Raw genomic sequence first — 24,725 nt, 5'->3', positions numbered from 1 at the left:
CTTTGTTTTTCTTGGCTCCTCTCATTTTTTACAGAGGATATTTATTATATTTCTTATATATCAGTTGTATGTTTCCAATTATTTTATAATTAGTAATAATCATACTCTTGAAATCCTGCCACAGACAGAATGGAATTTCTAGAAGAATAATTTTGGCACAGACTCTATTTTTCCCCTTCACTGAAACATGGATATCTATATTGATATCTCTTTCTATAGAGATCATATATTATATACTACATTATAATATATATTTATATGTTATATTATATATTATATTATATATAGAGATTATATGTAATAAATAACCTTTATAGACAGATATAGATATAGAAAGACATATATGAATGCATACACACACACACTTTAATTCATCAAAAATTGAATTCAGTCGTCCTTACATATTGATGTCCTTGTGTATGACAGGAGCTTTTAAATGACTGGCTCCTGGAATCATTGTTTGGGTAAATGGCTCTGTGTATCAAAGCACCCATTGTGGATCTACATGGCCTTGCAAAGGGAAATTTGTAATTTTTCATCCAGAGATGGAGCAAGCACTCATTAGCTACTGCTGATACAGAACAAAATCTTCTGTTATTAAAAATGCTGAATTACCCAGAGATATCATTTTTTCTGGCCAAACCAAACAAGAGATATCTCTGCACACCAGGAGAGTCTATCTAATGCCCGGATAACTCTTATCTAGGGTGTGTTTTCCAACTTAGTGCAGTATTTCTAACTTTTACCTAGGCCTTCACATAGTAATCATGGAATCTTGCAAATCAATTTTCAGTGACAAAGAAGTTGCCTTCCACCATACAAGGAAAAAGGAACTCTGTCTTCTAATACCCAAGAAAGTAAAAATTCCATTCACAAAATTCACATATTTATAAGATTATTTCTTTGTTGCTTTGTATGTCCCTCTCCCACAGTATAACCCCTGTTTTCACTGTATTTGATGTTGGTATAATTTGTGGAGGGGAAGGAAAAAAGCAAATTGTTTAAATAGGGATACAGGTGGACCCATTGCAACAATGACATGTACAAGACGATATGTCGAAAAACGAACTTTTCAACTTTGGCGGAGGTGGGAGAGAAGTGCAGGGTGGGGAGATGGGAAGGGATGGGAAGGGGAAACTAAGGAAGAGGCTACAATGCTTGATAAGAAATGTACTCATTACCTTGCTCATGCAATTGTACCCCTCTGTACGGTATTTTCACAACAAAAAAATTCAATTTATATGCAGCAAGAAAAGATCCAATGCCCTTGTTCACATGGAGCAAATCAGAGGACAGTGTGGTGTGGGCAGAAGCCGCCACCTCTGTAGGATCTGTTGATGTAGTCTGAAGTGCTCTGTCTTTACAAGGCTCTCAGGAGGATTAGAAATGAGAAATTCTATATTTAAAAAATTATTGACCTTTTTCTGTTGGTTTAGAAAGCAGTCACCTAAAGTGGACTTGATCTCAATAGCTTATTAGAAAAGTATACCTTAGCATAGAGCCTAGCTCCATGTCTGATTTACCAGCATCTTGAAAAGTGTATAGTAGTATGCCAGGAAATGTAAAATGTTAGATATTCATGAAAAATGTTAGATATTCCTTCTGAATTATATATTTATCACCTTTTGAGGATGATAGATTATTTCAGGGAGGTAAATGTGATTTAGGAGCTGCTTTTACGTTGCAAACCCAAGCTGGGCTGGCAGGCTGGCAAGTGGTCCCAGTGCAGACTGGTCTACAGTGAGAGCTGGCACTCTGGACACTGGCAACCTTTGCTCAAGGCCCATTCCTTGCCTACATGGCCTGCTTTGCACAAAGCAGTGGTACAGGTCACTGCACCCTGCCAAACAGAGATTACTCGGTTGTGGATTGCCAGAAGCCCCAAATACCTTGTCAGTCAATATTCATTGAGTGCTTGTCATGTCCCAGGTATTATTCTAGGTGGGGTCAGTAGAAAGAAGTCTGCTCTTCCCTCTAGCTCTTCCACCAACTGGTAATCTTCACTCACAGTGGAAGGCTAAGAAGAGCCTAAGAAACTTCCATATATCAGATCTTGTGGTTTTCAGGCCAAAGACTGGCCTGAAGAAAAGATGCCACTGAAACTTGCTACAGGCAGTGATCTTTGACTTATGGCATCTATTACTGGGTGCTAACTGTTCTGTGAGAAACCTCTGTGACTGCCTCCATTGAAAATCACCAAAAAAGCCATATGCACCTGATTATTTCCACACAAGTGAGGTTTGGACATCAGAATAAAACACAAAAGCATTCCCTTGAGACATTTAAATATTAAACACACCAATTTCATGAATGAATAAATATAATTAAAGTCCCTAAGGGCTTATGATCCTGGAGGAATAGGCCAAGGCAGATCTGAGCCACCCCAGGCCCCTGGGTTGAACCATTAGTCTATCTTAGGAGAACAAGCTATTCTAACTTTATGATGTGGCAAAAGAAAGCTCATCAATCTCTGAGACTTTGAACTTTTCTCCAGAAAAGGAAAGAATCTTCTTTTGAACATGGACTAAGGTCCAGGACCTTCTTTGGACACATTTGCATACTATCATATTACAGTACCGTAAGTAGTTTTGAGAAATCTCCCAACTGCCTTCCCTTGTGGTTGCAGTAATTTATATTCTCATTACCAATGTATTAGAGTGCTTCCCCCCCCCGCCCCCCGCCACCCCACCATATCCTTGCCAACGTTTGTTGATTCTTGATGGTGGCCATCTAACTGGGGTGCCATGCAATCTCAGTATTGTTTTGGATTTGCATTTCCTTTACGGCCAGGGATGTTGAGAATTTCTCCAGGTGTTTATTGCTATATGTGCTGTAGTTAACTAAAATATAGCACATGCTGGAGTGAAGCTCCATGAAACAAACCTTTTGACAATCAACAGTTTAACAAAATCAATAACATGAAACTAAAATGAGATCAAGTGTAGTGGACTGGAGGGGATACATTTAAAAGTGAGCAGGGAACAAATCAGCAGAGTATTCAATGTACATATGTAGTAAAGGCAGAGAGCTGTGAAGTGAATCTGGGGAAAGGGAACAGATGAATAGGGAAGAATGATGGCAGAGGTGATGATGATGAAGCACACCAAACACTTGCATGGACACGTTCATTATAATTCCGTTGTACAATATGTTGGAGCTCAGAAAAAAATAAAAAAATTGTTTTTTGTCGGTTGTGGGGCCTGAACTCTGGGCCTGGGGACTGTCCCTCAGCTCTTCAGCTCAAGGCTAGCACTCTACCATTTGAGCCACAGCACCACTTCTGGCTTTTTCTACTTATGTAGTGCTGAGGAATTGAACCCAGGGCCTCATGCATGCGAGGCAAGCACTGTACCGCTAAGCCACCTTCCCCGCCCATATTTTTTAAAGAATCATAAGTATACTTAACAATGACAGGTCAAAATATCAATCGAATATATACTATGGTAGCCCAAGGGCTCTGAATTGAGTCTAAAGAAGACTACTCCAGGAATCACAAAGGAAACATTAAAGTTTCTAATCACAATAGCTAACCACATTAAACAGTATTTTGATTGCACCTGCAACTTGCCACAAGAAATCATGTGAAAAAGAAATGATCACTGTCCCAATTTTATCAACAAGGAGAATGAGGTTTAGCTGAAGTCCCGGGATGTATGATTGAGGGGTGGGAGCTATTATGATTGTTTAAAATCACGAGTGAAATTTGAGTCTCTTGTCTAACAAGGATGAGCCATTTATGCAAGACCTTTGGGGTAACAAGTCTCCTCTCCTTCTGCTCACCCCAGAATCTCAACCAATGCCTGGGGATATTACAGCTGCTTGCCTGGAGGACTGGAAGGAAGCAGCCACATAGCAGCACATTGGGAAACCATTCAGAAGTGAAAACAAAGCAGAGCCTTAGCTCCCCACAGCCTGTGTGTACAGCTCAGCAAGTTGTGACCTGCCTGGAGCAATTATCTGCCTGCTAGTTCTGTGAGCAGGGCAGGCAAAACCAGCTCATTTCCATTTCCAGGCTACACCACAGAATAGAAGTACCTTTCCAGGACTAAGTGAACAGATCTCATCTCCTGTTGTTCTACTAATTAGTGTTCAGATTTAAGGAGAAACAAAACAAATGCAACCTCTCACAATAAGAAAAATTAAGGGCTGGCTACATGTGGCAGATTCCAGACAGTTTTTCTAGTGCTTACAAGTGTTTGCCTACAGACTATTATCTAAGAGGATAAATGGAAGCCGAGTGAGACAAAGTTAAAAATTAAGAACTATTGCAAGCAGAGCGCAGCAGACACGCCACCCATGCAATGACACTGTAATAATCCAAGGACCCTCCAAAGACCCTCTCACCAGCTGACCATGGGTCATGCCTAGTTTCTCAGGAGGCTGAGAATCATGGTTCAATCATGGCCACACAAGGGAAGGAAAGACTGTAAAATTCTTTTTTCCCATTAACCACCAAAATCTGGAAGTGGAGCTGTCATTCAAATGGTAGAGGTAAAAACTAAGGGACAGCACCAGGTCCTGAGTTCAGGCCTCCAAACCATCACTATCCCGACCATAGGCCCCCTCCCTTCCCTGAATGGGGTAGAGGTAGCTTGTGAAGACAGGTTTAACCAATTCCTCAGTCTATCATACTATTTAGGACATAGCCAGTGGCTTCTTTCCTTCCTTCCCATTCCCTTCTTCCTTTGCTTCCTTTCCTTCTTTCTTCACATTTTGAGAAGATGTGGGGTATAGAAAAGACAGGGAAGCCGGGCGCCGGTGGCTCACATCTATAATCCTAGCTACTCAGGAGGCTGAGATCTGAGGATTGCGGTTCAAAGCCAGCCTGGGTAGGAAAGTCCGTGAGACTCTTATCTCCAATAAACCACCAGAAAACCGAAAGTGGTGCTGTGGCTCAAGTGGTAGAGCGCTTGCCTTGAGCTGAAGAGTGCAGGGACAGCGCCCAGGCCCCACGACTGACCAAAAAAAAAAGACAGGGAATGTTCCACACATTCTACAAATGCATGAATTACTTCATTGGGAAAGGATGGAAGCAAATAATTTATTTTCTGTCAACTGTTGTAAAACAGGGACTCTTTACTTGCAAATATTTAAGATGAACATGTAACAGTTCATGTGGGGAGATTTGCATGTAAATCTGATTTCATTTTGTTTTTCTTTTCTTTCTTTCTGATGGTACTAGTTCCATGCTTGCCACTGCCTGTGCCTCTTTGCCGGTGTCAGGCACGACTACTATGTTCCCATCTCCACCCACCTGTGTACATGCTGCTCTGACTAGTTATGGTGCTCTATGGCCATCTTGCACTCTGTTCTGAATGTACTTACTCTGATAATTACTATTTGCTTTGGCAAGTTTTTCTCCCTTGGTATCTGTAGCATTGAACATGAGAACCATCATATTTATATGCAAGTTTTATTCTCCTGTCCTGTAATTGTAGTTACTTATGACCCTCACTGAAGTCTAATACATTTAAATAGCCTTGCAAGATGGTAGTGTGAGGAGGGGCATGGATGGACAAGTCAGCAAGAGACTGGGCTGTGCTCTCAGTTCAACCTGCTGTAACAAAGTGGCTTAAACTATAGAAATTTTCTTCCATATACTTCTGGAGGTGACAAGTCTGAGATTGAGGTGTAGAGGATTTTGTTTTCTCATTCCTATCGCCTTCTTCAGTTTTTATGGGGTCTTCCCTCTATATATGTCCAAATTTCCTATTCTAAGGACACCATTGACATTGGATTAGGAATGACCCTAACTCTTCATTTTAATTGAACGACCTCTTTGCATACCCTATCTCTAAACATATTCTAGTCTGAGATTCTAAGAGTTAAGAGTTTTTAACTCATGGATTTGGAGGAAGATGTAAGTCAGCCACCAGCACCTTCCTGCTGGAGTCTGAGTTAGTGCCAGGATGTGGACGGAGTGCTCCTCTCAGGTGAACTTCATGCTGGATCTCAGAGCAGCGCCCAGTAGCTGAGTGAGTGTCACCCAGAATGCAGTGGTTAATGACAAGCAAAGGAATGGTATAGTGGGTGATAGGTGGACACCCAAAGTACATAAAAGAAAAAAAACTCCTTTTTTTTAGATTTGTAGACATTGATCCTTGACAGTGAACTGACTTGACACCTGGTTCATTCAATCAATCACTGGTTATTACAAAATGATTGCAAGAGAAGACCAGGCAATTTGCCACATTTCAGTGTTCTGATAAGCATTCAGGAGCATATTTGTTGTTAAAAAGAGGAAGATCTAAGATATATACCAAACAGTACTAGGTAGAAGCTTGTGACTTTGACACTCTCTCCTTTCTTCTAAGTCTCTGTTTGCATTTGTATAATAGGAGGAAAGCTTTATTCTTTTATTTTTTTTGTTTTGCTGATAGTTCTGGGGCTTGAACTCAGAGTCTTACTTTTTCTCTCTCTTCGTTGTTTTTCTACTTCAAGGCTGGCACTCTACCACTTGAGCTATACCACCACTTATAGCTTTTGCTGATTAATTGGAGATAGTAGTCTCATGAACTTTCCTGTGTGGGCTAGCTTTGAATTGTGATCCTCAGATCTCAGCCTTCTGAGTAGATAGGATTACAGGTGTGAGCCGACAGCACCTGGCACTTCATTCTTGACGAATAAAACAGCCCTTTGATACAAATACAGGAACTAAACTAACTCATTACATGATCCATAGTTTAGTGCTCTAACAAACTTTGGTGTAAACATCAAAGAAAAATCAGCTACCTGAAAAAGTATTGTAACACCAGTAAGAGAACCTTGAGCCTGGTCCAACATGAGGCCCAAGATGCTAGGTACTTGATACTTCACTATAACACCACAGTGGATTTCCATTCACTTGGTTGGAGCTGATGGATGCAATAAAAATATGGACAACAGAGGTCCAAGAAAGGGTTGGTGAGGAAGAGAGAATGAAGGAGTTCAACAGGCATGTCACAGGGCAGTCACTGGGCTTTGCATGTCCTGGGGGGGTCTTATGGCAGAGACCAGCTCTATTCCTGCTATGAATACTTGCCACATACAGCAAGTTCATACATGAACCTTTCCTGTTTTAATTTTTTTGAGGGCCATGATGCCTGAAGAGAGTTTTAAGGTAGCCATTTCTCTTATAGATAAATTATTAAGATACAGACCACCTAATGGATTATTTATCAGCATTTCAAAAGCAGATGCTTACTGAGGTAAGAAATTGCTAGGGATGTGATGGAAAGAAAGATTTGTTGGGTAGATAGGGAAAAGAAATGGCACATATAACACATGGCAGACACATATAGAACATACAAATGGAACATCATGACACTTCTTGTACCCATCATGCCTTGGGTTCCTGCTCAACCACTTTGCCTTACAATGCTCTGCATGCTTGCTTCACCAATGAAAAAAGCCAGTGCAGAGCATTTTAAAGTCATTAAGCAATTAGTACAAAGCCTTGAGTGGAGAGGAGATATAGGAGGAGCCTCAAACTATAAAAACCAACATTGAAGAGGATTGATTCCACTGGGCTCCTCTTTGGAGCTCTTCTGGAATGGAGAGTCTTACTACGTTCCATTTGCTACTTTCCTTTACCTTTCAAATAAACTTGCTCTGTCTCCTTTGAACATATTCCTGCCTTAATGGGCATCTTCCTTGATGGGCAGAGAAGATGAATTCAAATCCATACCCTTAGCATGCATGAGATATACATCCTCTAAAGAAATGAATCTGCATCCTCAGGCCAGAGGAAATATTATAGAAAACTTAATGAAGAACAGACTTTTTCCCTCAGAAAACAAAAACATTCATGGGGATTTTTTGAATAGGAAGCAAAAACTGCCCATGATTGCATCTTATGTGGGCATGATGCATGAGTTGTAAAAAGCCAGGCACTAAATAAAATACCTTCCTATAGGTATAGTGTATTCCTCTGTAATATGTTTTGATGCTTATATTTCACTATTAAATCTCTCTGCCTTCCCTGAACTCTCAAACGACGCACATATATGCAACATCATTTCTCATTCACGGCCTGCACGCTGCTCATTGGGCCTTGTCATCCTTTCTGATTTGCAAATAAAATACTCTCTCTTGTTCCCTTTGAAAGACTTTTATTAGAACCATCCGGCCCTGAACAGAGAACCATTTTAAGATCAAAAAAGGTACAAAAGGATATACTTTCAGTGAGCAAAATAAAGGTTCACACATAATTAAGCCAGGACTATAGGATCTTTTTTTAAGTAGATGCATCTTTTAAGAACAGAGTTATAAGTCATTCAGACTACTGGGGCCAATGCAGAAAATGAAAGGGAAATGACCTTGTGATCCTGAAGACAGGAGAAAAAGGAGGGATTGGCAGGGCGGGGGGGGGCGGGGCGGGCGGATTGTGTATTCCAGCTCTCTGTGTAGCTTACATAAAATGGAGGTAATGCTGCTCCCCTTTTATTTTTTAATATATTTTTCTTGTAAAGATACTGTACACAGGGGTTACAGTTACATGAGTAAGGTAATGAGTACATTTCCCATCGAGCATAGCTACTCCCTTTTTATAGGTAAGCTAAGAGAGGACTGAAGTGAATTTAACTTGGAAAACCTCATAGAGATGAAGAAGGCAATGTGTTCTTCCTTTTTGTCTCAAACCCATGTTCTCTGTGGTGTTGAGACGTCCTTCTTCATGTCACTTAAAGTTGGGGAAAAGTGTTTCATTCATAATACTCACTTATTGAGTGCATCCTATTTTCCTGATGATCATAAAAGCCAGTGTGTCAGTCTGTGCTGTCCACAGCCCTGTAGTTTTATAATCTGTTTTATTTTTTATTTTGTTCAAATACTGGAGATTGAACTCAAGGTCTCAAGTTCTTGCTTGTTTTTTTTTTTTTCTTTTTTTCCCCTCAAAGCTGGTGCTCTACCACTTCTGACCTTTCACTGGTTAACTGGAGATAAGAGTTTTGCATACCTTTCTGTCTGGGCTGGCTTTAAGCTATGATCCTTAGATCTCAGCCTCCTCAGTAGGTAGAATTAGAGCACCAGGCTATATAATCTATTCTATACTAAGCCTGCAGTAGGAATTGTTAGAATTGTTGCCCTGCTTACCAGGTGAGGGAAAGTGTGTCTAGTTAGGTTCAGTAGCCTATTCAAAAGCTTTGTGAGAGCCAGGTGCTGGTGGCTCACGCCTATGAGCTACTTAGAAGGCTGAGATCTGAGGATCATGGTTTGAAGCCAGGCTGAGCAGAAAAGTCGAAGAGCTTCTTATCTCCAATTAATCACAGAAAAAGCCAGAAATGGCGCTGTAGGTCAAGTGGTAGAACACTAACCTTGAGCAAAAGAAGCTTAGGGACATCACTCAGGTCCACAGTTCAAGGTCTAGGACCAGGAAGAAAAAAAGTTCCTGTGAGCAAACCCAACTCAGGCATGCTTGTCTTTAACACCCAGGTTTCCCCAAACCACCTGGGTCACTACATTGATGAATCGGTTTCATGCCCACTTGGCGGGGCGGGGAGAGGGGCAGAGCTTAACTGTCTCACATACAATCACATGTGATTGTAATAACGAAGACTTAACACATTTATTCCCTCCTCTGATATCAAAGTAATCAGGGCTGAAGTCATAATCACTAAAATGTTAGCACTCTGCCAACTTGAGCCACAGCCCCCTTCTAGCTTTAGGTACTTAATTGCAGATGAGAGTCTCACAGACTTTCCTTCCCAGGGCTGGCTTCAAACCACAATCCTCAGATCTCATCCTTCCGAGTAGCCAGGATTATGGGAGTGAGCCATGAGTACCCAGCAGGACAGTAAATTTTTGGTGCCACAACTGTATACAAAAGAGAAAGGAGACCCATCAATCAGAAAGCAGTCATCAAGGATTCCAATTTAACTCAAGGCCAAGCTCTATATAGCAAGATCCTGACAAGATGGCTGATACAAGCTGAAATGCTGCCTTCTTGTGGTATAACTATGCCCTGTGCTCTCTTTCTCTGCCATATTTGTTTTCCTAATAAAATTTCCTATCACGTTTACTATATTTGAATCTTGCCTGCATTCTCTTGCCCCATGCAAGGATCAAGGTCAACTTAGCTGCCCTAAATTTCTACTAATGAATTGGATATGTTGATAAGAAAGTTTTTTTCTGATTTACGGTCATCAAATGGTAATAATTTTGCATAATACTTCTAAGCCAGACAAGAGTTAGTACTTAGAAGTAAATTTTCCCATAATTCCTTGTTGCTCTCATTGCTTTATCAAGTTTTTTGGATTCTGAACTACAACCTTCCTCTGATAGTTATAGATATAAGGTAAATGTTCTCACAAACCTTAATACCTCATAAATAGTAACACTAGATCATCTTAAACCAATGTAGAGAGTGCCTGCAGTATACAATTAAAGTGTCTTATACCATAGCAGTAGCTACCTACAACAAACCATCAGTATTTTCCTGCTTAGGTATACAGAAGCATACCTGCCAGTCAGCTCTTAAACAGGTCCTTTTAAAAAGAATTAACTTCATTTTATTGGCAAGGGAAGGTAAGAGAGCCAGAAGGTTAATATGGGTATAAGAGGCAGAAAGTTATCTTGGCAATTAAAGATTCTACTTTCTAGGAAGTTAATTATAGCTTGTTCCTCACAACTCACAAAATGCATAAGCAGTTACAAAACTTGTATACTATAGAGAACCTTACCTTACACTGTCAATAACAGTGTTTTACTCATTTTTAATAGGCTAAAAGCAATAGCCTGTCCATGGTTCTTTCAGAAACAAAGAAGGAGACATTGCTTAGACTATCCCAGCAGTATTATATAGAATAAAATGAATGTGGCCAAGAAATGAACAATGCAGAGTGACAGCAACTATGTGTCTATGTGTGAGAGAGAAACCCATGAAGAAATAAAGAAGGAATCAGAGAGAAAGAAGGAGGGGTGGGGGGAGGGGAGGAGGGAGGATGAGAAAGAGAGAGAGAGGGAGAGAGAATCAGAAATAGAAACAGGCATAGAGAGCATGCCAACACTAGCAATCAGGTGGCTTTTGAAAGCCTCAGCAAGGGATGTAGTGAATGGGAAGGCTGAGTGCTAGAGGCTCTTGGTCGTTGGAAGGCAGGGGGATAAACTTGAGAGCAAACCGGCAGCATTGAGATGACCTTCAGTCTTTAAGATCTCTACTGTGAAAAACAGAAAAGCCAGCTGACTGCTTTTCTGATTCATGATGAGATTTGCATTACACAATTCTGTTCTTGACTTACTGCCTTGACCCTTCTCCAGACCACCCTTCTGGATCTCTAGGAAAGCTTGAAAGCTTTCCACAATCTCCTGGTTATCCTTGGTGCTGGTTACCCCCCACAACCCTTTTGCCACCCTCTCCCCCACACCAGCTGACTTTGCATTACAGTGACAATCACATCTTGTCACCTCGTTAATGGTTTTCAGTTGCACTCAGGAGAAAATTCATTACTATTACCACAGCTTTCTTATACTCTTTCACACTGGCCTTGGCTCTGTTACTTGAACAGAATCTTGGTCTTGTCATCAAGTGTCACCTCCTCAAACAAGCCTTCCCACTCAGTCTACAAAATACTGTATAACCTACCACTTCCAGGAAGTATCATGGCACATCCTTTTAGCAGCCTTGCAACTTCTGTATGAAGTTATAATGTTTATTCATTCACCCTGTGGCTCTTCAACTCCCCAGCTCACTACATATTCCACAGTATAAGGGAAGTCCCTAATACACAAGGCTGAATAAAGTGATTGCTACTGCTACACAGTAGCAGTATACTTCTAGGAGAAGTATATCCGTTGCCTAGGGCTACTGAACTATCTGGAGAGTAGAACTGAACTAAAATCTTCATGAGAGTTCAGGTATTAAGTCACCTTATGATAATAATTAAGACCTAGATAATCAATACTATGCTTTCCTGAGCAGCTACTTAATGCTAGCCTGGACTGAATGTTTCACATATATTTTAATCTTGAAATAACATGGTAAAGTTATTAAGTAATATACCTTGCTTTCCCATGGAGATTATACCATGTATTGAGAAACTATGTTCTAGATCTCCAACTTACAAGTACTAAATACCAAGTGGTGATTCAGTATTTATGTCTGTAAAGAATATGTAACTGCCAGAAGCAGGCTCATGCCTGTTATCCTAGCTACGCAGGAGGCTAAGATCTGGGGATCAGGGTTTGAAGGTAGCCCAGGCAAGAAAGTCCATGAGACTCTCATCTCCAGTTAATCATAGAAAAAACCAGAAATGGTGCTGTGGCTCAAGTGGTAGAGACTAGCTTTGAACAAAAGGAGCCCAGGGGGCTGGGAAGGTGGCTCAGTGGTAGAGCACTTGCCTTGCATGCATGAGGCCCTGGGTTCAATTCCTGAGCACCACATAAGCAAAAAGAAAAAAGCTGGAAGTGGCGCTGTGGCTCAAGTGGTAGAGTGCTAACCTTGAGCTGAAGAGCTGAGGGACAGTGCCCAGGCCCAGAGTTCAGGCCCCATGACCGGACCCAGAAAAAAAAAAAAGAAAGCCTCAAGTTTAATGGATTTCCAACTATTTAAAAAAAAAAAAAGGAGCCCAGGGACAGAACCCAGGCCCTGAGTTCTAGCCCATAACCAGGGCCCCCACCCCCTGCCCCGAAGTGGAACTACTAAAGATTCTTTTGGGAAATAAAGTAAAATATCTAAAAAACACAATTGCATAATTTTATCTCCTATAACAGTCTCTGTATCACACACCCTGGGCAAGCCCCCTTGTGAGCACAAGGCAGCAGGTAATCTCAGCCCCATTCCTAGGCTAAAATGACAAGTTCCCTCCTCCTGCCAGGAAGTCATGGATTCCTCTATTCTAAGTACATAGCCTCGCCAAGTGTCCCCCACTCTCTTCTGAAAAGAAAAGTCAACAGAATGATAATATAAGGTGCTATTATTCTGGCAAGTATACTCAAATTCTAGACCAGGTAGGTACTGTAGTCCATTAATAGGAAACAAATTATTATAATTATATTTTGGCAGCCCAGAGTCATTTATATTTATGAGAGGATACCAATATTTTAAAAGGATAATAACCCTCTCCTGTGTGTAATACTTTAGAAATTTCAAGAAATACATTGATACAAAACATAAGGCTTGATCCTAACTGTGTGCCTTTGAAGCGTATTGATTAGTAATTACTTGGCACATTTCATGGCTGAAGAAATGAGGCCCAGGACAATTAAATAGCATCATCCAAAGCAGTAAGTGAATCATGCCAGGGCTGTAATTCAAGACCAAGGGTGCAGGTTTCTGCTCCAGTTTTCTTTACAAATATTTATTATTTAATAGAAGGCACTATATGGGCTTCTGCTTAAGATTTTAGGATAGACGTGTGCTTGTCAGGTGTGGTCGATGCATTCCTCAAGTGTTTCTGAGGCATTAAAATCATTTTCTTTTATGTATTAGTATCTCAACTAGTTGTACAAGTGAAAGCCTCATTAAGCAATCAGAGCAAAAGCATTTCCCACAGAAGCCTTGCCTCTTTGAGTATGGCCTTGAACACTGCCAAAGGCAAGCTCCTAAACATAAGAGCACCACGGCCTTGAACGGTCATGCCTGACGCCCCTGGGCATGCCATGGTCCCTTACCCCTGGAAGACTTGCACTGGAACAGTGCACTTACTGACTCAGAGGTGTGTGCTGGCATGGGCATCCAGTCAGAGGTGCTAAAGGAGTCATAGAGAGCTCATGAAGGCTGTGTGAATTTTCTGTTTGGGTCTGAGGACTAGTAAGTCCTACAGACCGGCCAATGGGCTTGCGAGTCATGTCAGTCTCTGTTAGACACATCTTATTAATCTCTGCCCAATGCACTGCAGGTAGTGCCCTTCCTCAGGACCCCTAAGAGGAGCTATGCTTATCTTCTTCCTCAGTAAATCTTTACCATTTTCCTTCTTTCCTCTGTGCTGTGGCCTTGTTACTGGAGGCCACAGAGACAAAGGACCTAATCCAGGGATCGCTGCTTTTTAGTATCACAAATTGGGCTTCATTTTAAACATGTTCATTTATATATACTATGTATCATGATCAGCGTCATCCTCTCCTTTCCCCTTCCTTCTTCCTAAACCAGTTCTATCAAATCTCCATTTTCCACCTTCTCACAACATACAAAGCATTTTGACTGTGTTTGCCTTCCTTGCCCATCATTGCCACTCCAGACAAGACATGTGACATCATTATGAAATCACGAGTGTGTTATGCACCTTTCACAAAGCCTGCTGTTCTGAACGCTGCTGTCCACTCCATGCCATACTTGCCACCTAAACCAAAGTGACATCAGACTACCCAAACTCCAAGCTTCCTAATAAAGATGCTGTAAACATGGAAAGGATGTGCCATGGAGCTATGACTTATCTGTTCTCTCCCTTGTCATGTTTCTCCACTATCTCTAGAAAGCATGCTTGGAGAGTTTACACTGCTGCTGTTGCTGTCTTAATGAATTATAGGAATAAGTTCTATGGTTTCAGAAGCCATCTTTTGGGCTATGAATCTACCTGCACTTTCTTTTCATCACTTCTATGGTGGGAGAAGAAATAAGGAGAGCAGCTGCACACACTCCTTGCAAGACAAAGATAACATGGGCTGCCGTACTACTGTTCTTTATCCACTTCATTGGGACCACTCTGCTTTGGAATTTTCACATTTTGGATAATGAGGACTGAAATCCACACACCTGCCTGATTGAGTTGCTCTACAATCCTTGTTCTGCTCACCATGAGAAGAAAGCCCCAGAAGTCTTCAAATTCTGAACAAATCATCCCAAGAGCAGTACTCCATCGAAACCCTCCCATTCAAATATATTCAAGTCCTTGTCTGTGACGAAGGTGACAGGAGTTAATGGAAGTCAGTTCTATTGAAAACCAGTTCCTTTTATGTACTTACCTCCAGAAAATGTTCTGCCTGCTGTTCTCTGTCCAATTTCCTTGCAGTTGTAGTGATCAGACCTGTGTAGAAATGAGAATATTGGATGGTTAAGTCTCTGGGGCGAGTAGTTTACTGAGTGTCATAAACAGTCTAGTTAAAGGGAATGCAAAACTGACAGCAGACCAAAACTCCGTTTCTCCTGACAATTGGAGCAGTCTTCCAAAGTATTCTTAAGTGAAATAAAATTTACAAAGAAAACCTGAAAAAAATGTTTCAGTTCTGCCATACCAGTTCTGTAAACTTTGGAGACTCAGGAGCTCACCAAAGATGCATTGTTTCTAATAACCTATTGTTATTAATGAGACAGCCCAAAGTTCATTTCCATATGACTGAAATTCTGAGGTAGAAAATTCATTAGAGATTTTGAAGAACTTGAACAATTAATATGTTGTTGGCACTGATTAGATTCAGGCTATGAAATAGTACTTTCTTATTTAATTTTATGTGCTGATATAATTTTTGTTATACTTACCAAGAAAGTTATTTCTGTAACAATTACATGTACACACAATTTTTCAAATTTAATAACTCTTAAGTACCACAGATCTCATATTATAGTTTTATCACTTTTTTATGTGTTTAAATCTTTTTCTAAATATATCTCTTCCTCCTTTTCCTTTCAATAATGTTTCTCATAAATGAATCACCTCTTTGAATAAAAAGTCAAAGAAAAGGAAAGAGACTAAAATTTCAAGGCCTTCCATCTTATTAAACTGATTTTTCCTCTGCAGGTTTAAGAATTCTTATTGTGAAATAGCAATTAGAAGGTCAAATATATTTTGCATTTCTCCATTCCACAATGTTCCTTAAGAAAATATGAGCTAGGTTTTTTCATGGTATATTCTTATTAAACAGAAAAGAACAGGGCAAATCCTGTAAAAACCTTTCTCCCTACCTTAACCAAGCACACGAGGTGGGGAGGGGTGGGTTCCTTCCCTTGTGCTTCGGTCCCGGACAGAGTGGTGAGTTGGAGAAACAGATTTCAGAGAAGCCAGGAGTCTACAGGAGAGGGCACAGGCCCCGAGTGATATCTCAAATGATATCCACCCAGAGTAGCACTTCTCTGTAGAAGCTGACTCCACTCCACCCACTTTTGTGTTCCACATGGAAGGGAAACTTGTGTTCTCATTGCATTCTGCCCCTCTCCTGCTTCACCTGTAGGTGGTTTTTTTTGTTTGTTTGTTTCTTTTGTAAAGAGTACATTGTAAGTATATGTATATATAGGGAACATGGTGATGCTATAGTTTATGAATAGCATGTGAAAAACTGAATGAAATCAACATCTTTATCATGTAAAATTTATTATTTTGTGGTGAATACATTTAAAATTTATTCTCAGTAGCTGGGAGCTAATGACTCATGCCTATAATCCTAGGTACTCAGGAGGCTGAGATCTGCAGATTGTGGTTCAAAGCCAGCCCCGGCAGGAAAATCCATGAAACTCTTATCTTCAATAAAACCACCAGAAAACTGGAAGTGATGCTGTGGCTCAAGAGGTAGAATGCTGCCGGGTGCTGGTGGCTCACGCCTATGTAATCCTAGCTGTTCAGGAGGCTGAGATCTGAGGATCGCGGTTCAAAGCCAGCCCGGGCAGGAAAGACCGTGAGACTCCTATCTCCAATAAACTACCAGAAAACCGGAAGTGGCGCTGTAGCTCAAGTGGTAGAGCGCTCGTCTGGAGCTGAAGAGCTGAGGGACAGCGCCCAGCCCAGAGTTCAAGCCCCACGACCGACAAAAAAAAAAAAAAAAAGAGGTAGAATGCTTTATAGTCTTGAGCTGAAGAGCTCAGGGACAGGGCTCAGGCCCAGAGTTCAAGCCCCACAACCGACAAAAAAAATATTTTCAATGAGGTTGAAGTATACAATACACCAAAATCAACACATTTGCCATGCTGTTCACTATCTACAGAGTTTTCAAGTTGGGATACAGTGTTAGCCTTCACCTCTCTTTCTCTCATATGACTGGGCATTCAGCTGATGGGTAACTACATGACTGGTACATGCAGCCACTATTGTTCTTAGGCTGTATCATAGATTTTTGCTCTCCTGTCTATAATTTTCCACCAGAAAAACTGACAGCGGCCTCATGGAAATGATTTTCCTCATAGTCCCAAAGCTTTGATGTCAACCCAGCTCCCTAACCACAACAAAGGAGAGAAGTCCAGCGACGCTAAGTTACCAAATGGTGCCAGGGAAGAGATCAACTATATACTAATATTCAGTTCTGCAACACACTGAGAATGCATTTTTTAGGATGATATTGATTGGTATGTTTAGTGTTTCCCAGGACAGGGAACACCTACTTGTTTGTAAGTAATGAAAGCCATTTAAAAAAATCTTTTAAAAAAAAGAAAGGGAGTGAGATAAGATAGAGAAACTATTGCAGAAAGAAGTAGGGGAAAATTTAGAATATTATGAGCATAGGCAGAAATTTCCTGAGTAGAGTTCCAGGGGTTTGGCAAATAGGAGAGAGGATAGACAAATGGGATTACGTTAAGATTCTGCACAGTGGACATAGTTACTAAGCTAAAAACACAGCCTAGGTAATGGGAGATCTTTGTCAGCTATATATCTCACAAGGGTTTAATAACCAAAATAAACCCACGAGATTAAGAAAAACTAAACCCCAAAGATTAAATAACTCAAAAAAGGAGCAAAATAGAGACTTCTTACAAAATGCTTAATTAACACACACACACACACACACACACACACACACAATGTCATCTCTGGCTATAAAGAAAATGCTAATCAAAGCAACATTGAGATTCCATCTCACTCCAGTAAGCATTCTTACTAACAACAAATGCTAGTGAGGATGTAAGTGGTGAGAGAGTCCTATCTATCACATTCTTGGTGGTAATGTAAATTAGTGCAATGACTGTGGAGGGCACTATGGCAATTCCTCAAAAAAACGAAAACTAGAACTACCCTATGATCTACTACTAGGTATATGTCAAAAGACTGTCAGTCAGGATAAGACACCCACCATGTTCACAGCTGCACTATTCATCATCATTAAGGTATTGAAATAGCTCAGATGCCTTACAGTGAACAAATGTATCAAGAAAATGTACATATATATATATGAATTTTATTCATCTACCACAAAGATTAATAGCATTATGTCAATTGCAGAGAAAAGTGAAGGGAAATAAAGTCAGGCTTAGAAACACAAAGGGCACGTTTTCTCTCACATGTCGAAGCTTGCTCTAAAATATAAACCTATGTGAAAACATATATGAGGCCATATTCATATATGCATAATCAAACTAACTGAAGTATGGCATATACAAGAGTGGATTACCATGGTGCAACTCCTTTGAACATTTAACTTATAGTTTAAGAAAATGAATACCAGAAAGTTAACATAGAATTAGTGTGGGAAGAGTGAGATCTAATGCAATGGGAGGGGAGAGACAAAGCAAACAAACAAAACTAGCCGGCACATATAGTAATAATATTGTACAGAGGTAAAGTGGAACTAGAAAACTTGAAAAGATGGGTGAGGTTGGATAGATTTCAGGGAGAATGATGAAAGGTGTGAAACTGATCAGGATGCATTACAGTTATAAACTGACATGTTGTGCAATACATAAAGATAATAAAAAAATCAATAAATAAAATATTTTATAAAGAAAGAGGAGGTTGACCATGAGCAACATAAATCATTATGCATTTGTATAAATATTACAGTGACACCCCTCACTCTGTACAGTTAATGTATACCAGTAGACAATACAACAGAATGGTTTACAGAAATCCTCTGCCCAAATGGAGAAGCATTATGCACTCCTGGGGTAGAAAAAGGTAACATTATTAAGGTTGATAAGAGAAGACTGACAGCAGAAGCTTCACGTGAGAGGGTCAGTGACTTCTCTTCTTAGCTACCTGTAATACCCTGGGGAAGTTTAAAAACACAGATTTGTCCCTCCCCTCCATCTCTCATTAATTAACTGCACCACGGTTTCTTGGGATGGTATCTGAGATGATCCTTTGATTCCAAGAAAGAAGCACTGTCCAAATATCTATCTATTCTTGAATCTCACTGAAGTTTTGGGTTGACATGATTATTCCTGCCTGGCCAGCCACATTCCAGAATGAAATGCACTGAGCTCTATAGTACTGGCACCAGTGTGTGTGCTCAGTGTGTGTGTGAGCTCGTGTGTGTGTGTGTGTGTGTGTGTGTGTGTGTGTGTGTATGTGTGTGTGTATGTGTGTGTGTGTGTGTGTGTGTGGACTGGTAGAGACAGAGATGGTGCAGTATGGAGTGGAGATAACCAAAGAGGGGTAGAGGAAGGCCATGTCACAGGTTCACATGAATAGGGGTATGTGTGGTGGCAGCAGTGTGTAACAGACTCTTCATCCCCACCCCCCCATGATACCATACAAGGTCATAGGTCATGGAGGCCCTTTTCAAGTGAGGATTAAGGGTCTACTTACAAGGTAAGGGAGGCTTTCATCCAGCCTCACACTCCTCAGGGGGTCTCCCCTGGGAGAGGTCACAAAGAAAATAAAGAACACTTGTCAGATGGAAAATGTGAATAGGTGAGGGGGCTGCAGGACTGCACCTTGATGTTTATCTCTGACTCCTCCAAGCCAAAATAAAAAATGCTTTTGTGCTCTGCTTCCCTGAGAATTCTAGTGCCATCACTGCTTCTATTCCAGGGTCATGTGGATAAAACTATCTAAGGAAGAAGGCTGGCTTCCTCTCCTGATAATCTTAAATTCCTTAGGAAATTCATATACTTTCACGATGTCCACATGAAACAGAGAGAACTACCACCTCCTACCATCTGCACCCTTCACTGGGATGTGTGAATTGCATATTTATTAGCTTGCATAGAAGGAGCCAGACTTCCTGAACAGCATGGAGTGACACATTCAGTAGTGAACTTAGAGCTGGGAGAAGACAGACCATGCTGCCATTCTTGCTCGTGGAGATACAGGACAACCTCTGCCAGTCTTGGTGCCTGGGGCTTCTGTCTCCTGTATTTTCCTAAATAGAATTAAAAAGAAAGAACAAAATCCATGCAAGTTAAAAAGGGAGATTGTTAGGAAAAATGGATGAGGTCAGGCAGGGGCTAATGCATGTCTGCTAATGAAGTCAAAGTTTCTTTTAGGGACGAAAAGAATCTTTTAAACTAAGAATGAGGTGTCAACTGCATAGTCCTGTAAATATTCTGAAATATTGTTGAATTGTATATTTTACATGGTGAAGATATATGTTGTGTGAGAAAGCTCTTAAAAGCAATAGAAAATCACAAATTTGTCATTAGATTTTGTTATGTTTGAGTAGTTGTTTAAAAGGTTTCAATTCAAATGATCTGTTCATGAGTACAAGGTATCTTGATCACTGTTACCCTCTTTTTTTTCCCTGGTCAGTCATGGAGCCTTAACTCCAGGTGCTATCCCTGAGCATTTATGCTCAGGGTTAGCGCTCTACCACTTCGAGCCAAAGCTCCACTTCTGGTTTTAGGTAACTGGAGACAAGAGCCTCATGAACTTTCCTGTCCCAGCTGGCTTGTAACCATGATCCTCAGATCTCAGCCTCCTCATAGCTGGGGTTACAGATGTGAGTTACCAGCGCCCAGCAATGCCGCTCCTCCCCCACTTTTTTTTTTAAACAAGTTCTCACTTGGGAAAGGCAAACACTCAAGTAAATAAATAAGTGAGTTTAGAAACCAGGAAACTAAAAACTTATTATCAAGCCAGTTCCAGCAAAACCAAGAAAGGAAAAAGCTTTCTTCCTTCAAGAGGCCTTGCTTAGAATGAGCAAGTGAACCGCAGCCATGCTGCCATCTTTCACGACCAGAAAGGTAGGCAGAGTCATTCTTCACAGACCAGAGAAAATTCAGTTCACCAATGCTCTATCTTCATTTTAGCTAACTTTCTTGCAGCTGAATGCATGTGGGCCTTAGAATGGAGAAGGTGAAATGGAGCAACCTCCCTTTTCAACTCTCCACTCATCACTGGGGAAGGCAATCCCATCCTTAATTTATACAAGACAGAGGCGTGGACAACGTGCTTGTAACTGGAGACCCACCGGGCACGGTAAATTGGGGACTGATGTGATGAAATTGAATCTCAAAGATAAATCATAGGCGAGCTTTTTGAGTGTGGTTTGGAGATATAAACAAACACATCATTTGATATAATTACTTATGCAAGCCTCCAATTTAGGAGGGAAAGGATGCCAGTCCTTAGTGAATGATATTGAATAAGGGAGGTTACATGGCTAGAAGTATATAATTACTTTAAAAATAGCTGCTTTTGATTTTTTTTGTTGTTGTAGAGACAGAAGAATCATAACAACCTCTCTCTGAGAAGCAGCCTGAGCATAAAAACATGGCTGCCTGTGGAAAACAGAACTCAAAATGTTTTAAGTCGTTATAGGCAGAGAAGTAACACTTGTAAAGAAGACATCTTTCTACTGATTTTTCTCTCTGTGGGTGTCCTGGGTCACAGCTGTGTAATCTACTGAAATGACATTCACATTTTCTTGAAGTGTTAATTGAAGCAGTACAGGTCTTAGCTGTTCAACATAGTTCTCCAAGACTACAGGAGGCTAAGTTTTGGTATTTATAGTTTTAAAAAAAAAAGCACAACAAAATGATCAAACTTATGATCTACACTTAGTGCTTGTTCTGTTTTTGTGGGGTTTTTTTGGGTCCGGTCGTGGGGCCTGAACTCTGGGCCTGGGCGCTGTCCCTCAGCTCTTCAGCTCAAGGCTAGCGCTCTACCACTTGAGCCACAGCGCCACTTCTGGCTTTTTTCTTTTTGCTTATGTGGTGCTGAGGAATTGAACCCAGGGCCTCATGCATGCAAGGCAAGCGCTCTACCACTGAGCCACCTTCCCAGCCCCAACTTATTCTGTTTTTTATTTCCCATTTCCTCTGTTTTACTATTTCTCTCTGTCTGTGCCCAGCTTTTTTTGGCAAAGCCTTTTTTATACTTACAAATAATTGAGGTGTCACCTTCTCTGGATACCTCCTCAGACTGTCCCTCTACAACAAATTTATTGGCTGGACCTTTTTTCTAGACCACAGTTCAAGAAAGCAGACTTTTCTGTGTTGCTTATAAGTTCAGCCCAAGGACCTAGATCAGTGCCTCTCACATTTGCTGAACGGGTAAGTACTATTTTTAAGGCACCCAATGTTTGCCTCAATTTTTTTGAGGAGTCAATATTCTCTAATAGGAAACAAGCAACTGAATATTAAAAAACTCTATTCATCTTGTATTCCTGTGTTTAGCTCAGAATCTGGTGTAGTATAGCATCCAATAAAAGTGGGTGGGAGAAGATGATGTTCCAGATCTCTCAATGTTGCTTCAGAGTAACCGAATTGTCTCAATACCTCGGAATTAAGGTGATCTGAATGCTCTTTCAAAGAATAGTCTTAGAATCATTTTGATACTTCCTTAATTTTTGCCATTTTTTTAGAGCCAATTTTTAGGGCCAAATTTAGAGCCATTTCTTTTTTTTTTAATTGTGAAAATACTGTACAGAGAAGTTACAATTACATGGGCAAGATAATGAGTACATTTATTATTAAGCATTGTTGCCTCCTCCTTCGTTTCCCCTTCTCATCCCTTCCCATTTCCCCCTCCTGCCACGCTCTCCCTTCCCCCCCCCGCCCCCTCCCCCCCCACCCCCCCACCGCTGGCCAAAGTTGTAAAGTTCGTTTTTCGACATAACTACTTGTACATCTCATTGTTACAATGGGTCCACCTCTATCTCTATTTAAACTATTTGTTTTCTCCCTTCCCCTCCACAAATTATACCAAAATCAAATACAGTTCAGGGGTTATACCATGGGGGAGAGACATACAAAGCAACAAAGAAATAATCTTATAAATATGTTAGAAACAATCACATGAAAGAAAAAAAACATTTGAATACTTATCTTGGGGTTCATTTCACCTAACATCACATTATCTGACCTTTTCTGCTTTTCTCAGACATATACTAGTTATTGCAAATAACTGGTTTCAATGGGCCTGGCTTACTTCATGTAATATAATTTTTCCAAGTCTTTCCATTTCCTAACAAATGGGGCAATGTCATTCTTTCTGATGGAGGCATAGAATTCCATTGTGTATATATACCACATTTTCTTGATACATTCATCTACTGAGGGGCATCTGGGTTGGTTCCATATCTTAGCTATGGTAAATAAGGCTGCAATAAACATAGTTGTGCTGGTAGCTTTAGTATGGTCTTGTTTGTGATCATTTGGGTAAATGCCCAAAAGTGGGAATACTGGGTCATAGGGGAGCTCTAAACTTCTCTGAAGAGGAAAGAAGAATGGCCAATAGACACATGAAGAAATATTCAACCTCTCGAGCCATAAAAGAAATGCAAATCAAAACAACATTGAGATACCTCCTCACCCCAGTTAGAATGGCTATAATCAAGAACTCTAATAACAACAGAGGCTGGAGAGGATGTGGACAGAAGGGAACCTTACTGCATTGTTGGTGGGAGTGTAAACTTGTTCAACCACTTTGGAAAGTAGTATGGAAGTTCCTCAAAAGACTCCACTTAGAGCCATTTCTGATAGCTCCATTCTTTTAAAAAATATAAGCTGTTGGCTCAGGATTTTAACCTTGAAAAGTATCTATCTAATCTATCATATATTTGCTTTCATTTATCTAATTTATCTGTCTGTCTGCCTTCCTGTCTGCTTGTCTGTCTGTCAGCCCGTCTATCTGTCTGATGTAGGAATTTGACTTGGGGTCTCCTGCATGCTAGGCAAGTGCTCTTCCACTAAGCCACACTCTCAGCCCCAGATTTAAAAATCCTTGGTTCTGGGGCTGGGAAGGTGGCTCAGTGGTAGAGCGCTTGCCTTGCATGCATGAGGCCCTGGGTTCAATTCCTCAGCACCACATAAGCAAAAAGAAAAAAGCCGGAAGTGACGCTGTGGCTCAAGTGGTAGAGTGCTAGCCTTGAGCTGAAGAGCTGAAGGACAGCGCCCCGGCCCAGAGTTCAGGCCCCACAACCGGACCCCCCCAAAAAAAATCCTTGGTTCTTAAATCTTCAATCTTAGGCGTACAGGCTTTTGGTCCTTCTATATCCTGATTTATGTCTAAATTATCAAGAAAGGTGAGAAAATAATAATACCCAGGATTCAACATTTGTTGAGTATGCACTATACTTCGGGCACTGTCCTAAAATAGTTACCACAGATGGTCTCATGTAAATCCCACAGCACTGTGGATACCTGTGGACACCATACAGCCTAATGCACACAATACTTATTTTCTTTTTTTCTAAACAGACCTGATACATGTCTTCATTCCTACTTCAATTTTTCCTCTTATTTGGAATTATCAGAGAAGTAAAATTATTTTTACTTCATATACAGGAGAACACTGTCTTAAATTCCTGCTCACAGATTAGTTGACTGGTGTGCAATCCAAACCTAGGCACTATCATGTGAAGTTTCTTTACTGTCTTCCTGAAAGGAGAAGTTGGGAACCAGGGGCCCCACCTTCCAGCATCACTGTCAGCAACTGATGATGAGATTGCAGCTGATCACTGTACAGGAAAGTAGCTTTGCTCTTCTCCTGCTCTCTCAGACCTGACTTCACTTCCTTTTTAATGGCACTGTGTCCAGCTGTGCATGTTTATTTAAAATGAATAAACCAAAACAAAAAATAACTGCTATTTTAGCAGTTATGAGGGCTTAGAAAGGAATTCTGGAAACTGGCTCCATTTGATATTCTCCTCTTTTTCGTCCTCCTTCTCCTTCTTCGTATTGGCACTTGAACTCAAAGCCTTGAGCTCTCAGTTGGCTTGCTCACTCA

The 24,725-nt window shown here is 40.7% G+C and overlaps 1 protein-coding gene across 2 annotated transcripts in view; it reads right to left on the bottom strand.

Moving 5' to 3' along the window:
* The window catches only part of Fat3 (FAT atypical cadherin 3), a 525,564-nt gene that overhangs the window by 173,087 nt on the left and 327,752 nt on the right, over positions 1-24,725 (bottom strand). For both annotated transcript variants that reach the window (XM_042685232.1, XM_042685233.1), the window contains exon 3: positions 14,878-14,939. In XM_042685232.1, coding sequence (XP_042541166.1) covers positions 14,878-14,939 — 62 coding nt within the window. The remainder of the gene's footprint in view (positions 1-14,877; positions 14,940-24,725) is intronic.

The sequence above is a fragment of the Dipodomys spectabilis genome, unplaced genomic scaffold (genome assembly GCF_019054845.1).
Source record: "Dipodomys spectabilis isolate Male_0828 unplaced genomic scaffold, ASM1905484v1 ptg000094l, whole genome shotgun sequence".
NCBI classification, from domain to species: Eukaryota; Metazoa; Chordata; class Mammalia; order Rodentia; family Heteromyidae; genus Dipodomys; species Dipodomys spectabilis.
This window is presented reverse-complemented; position numbering and strand designations above follow the sequence as displayed.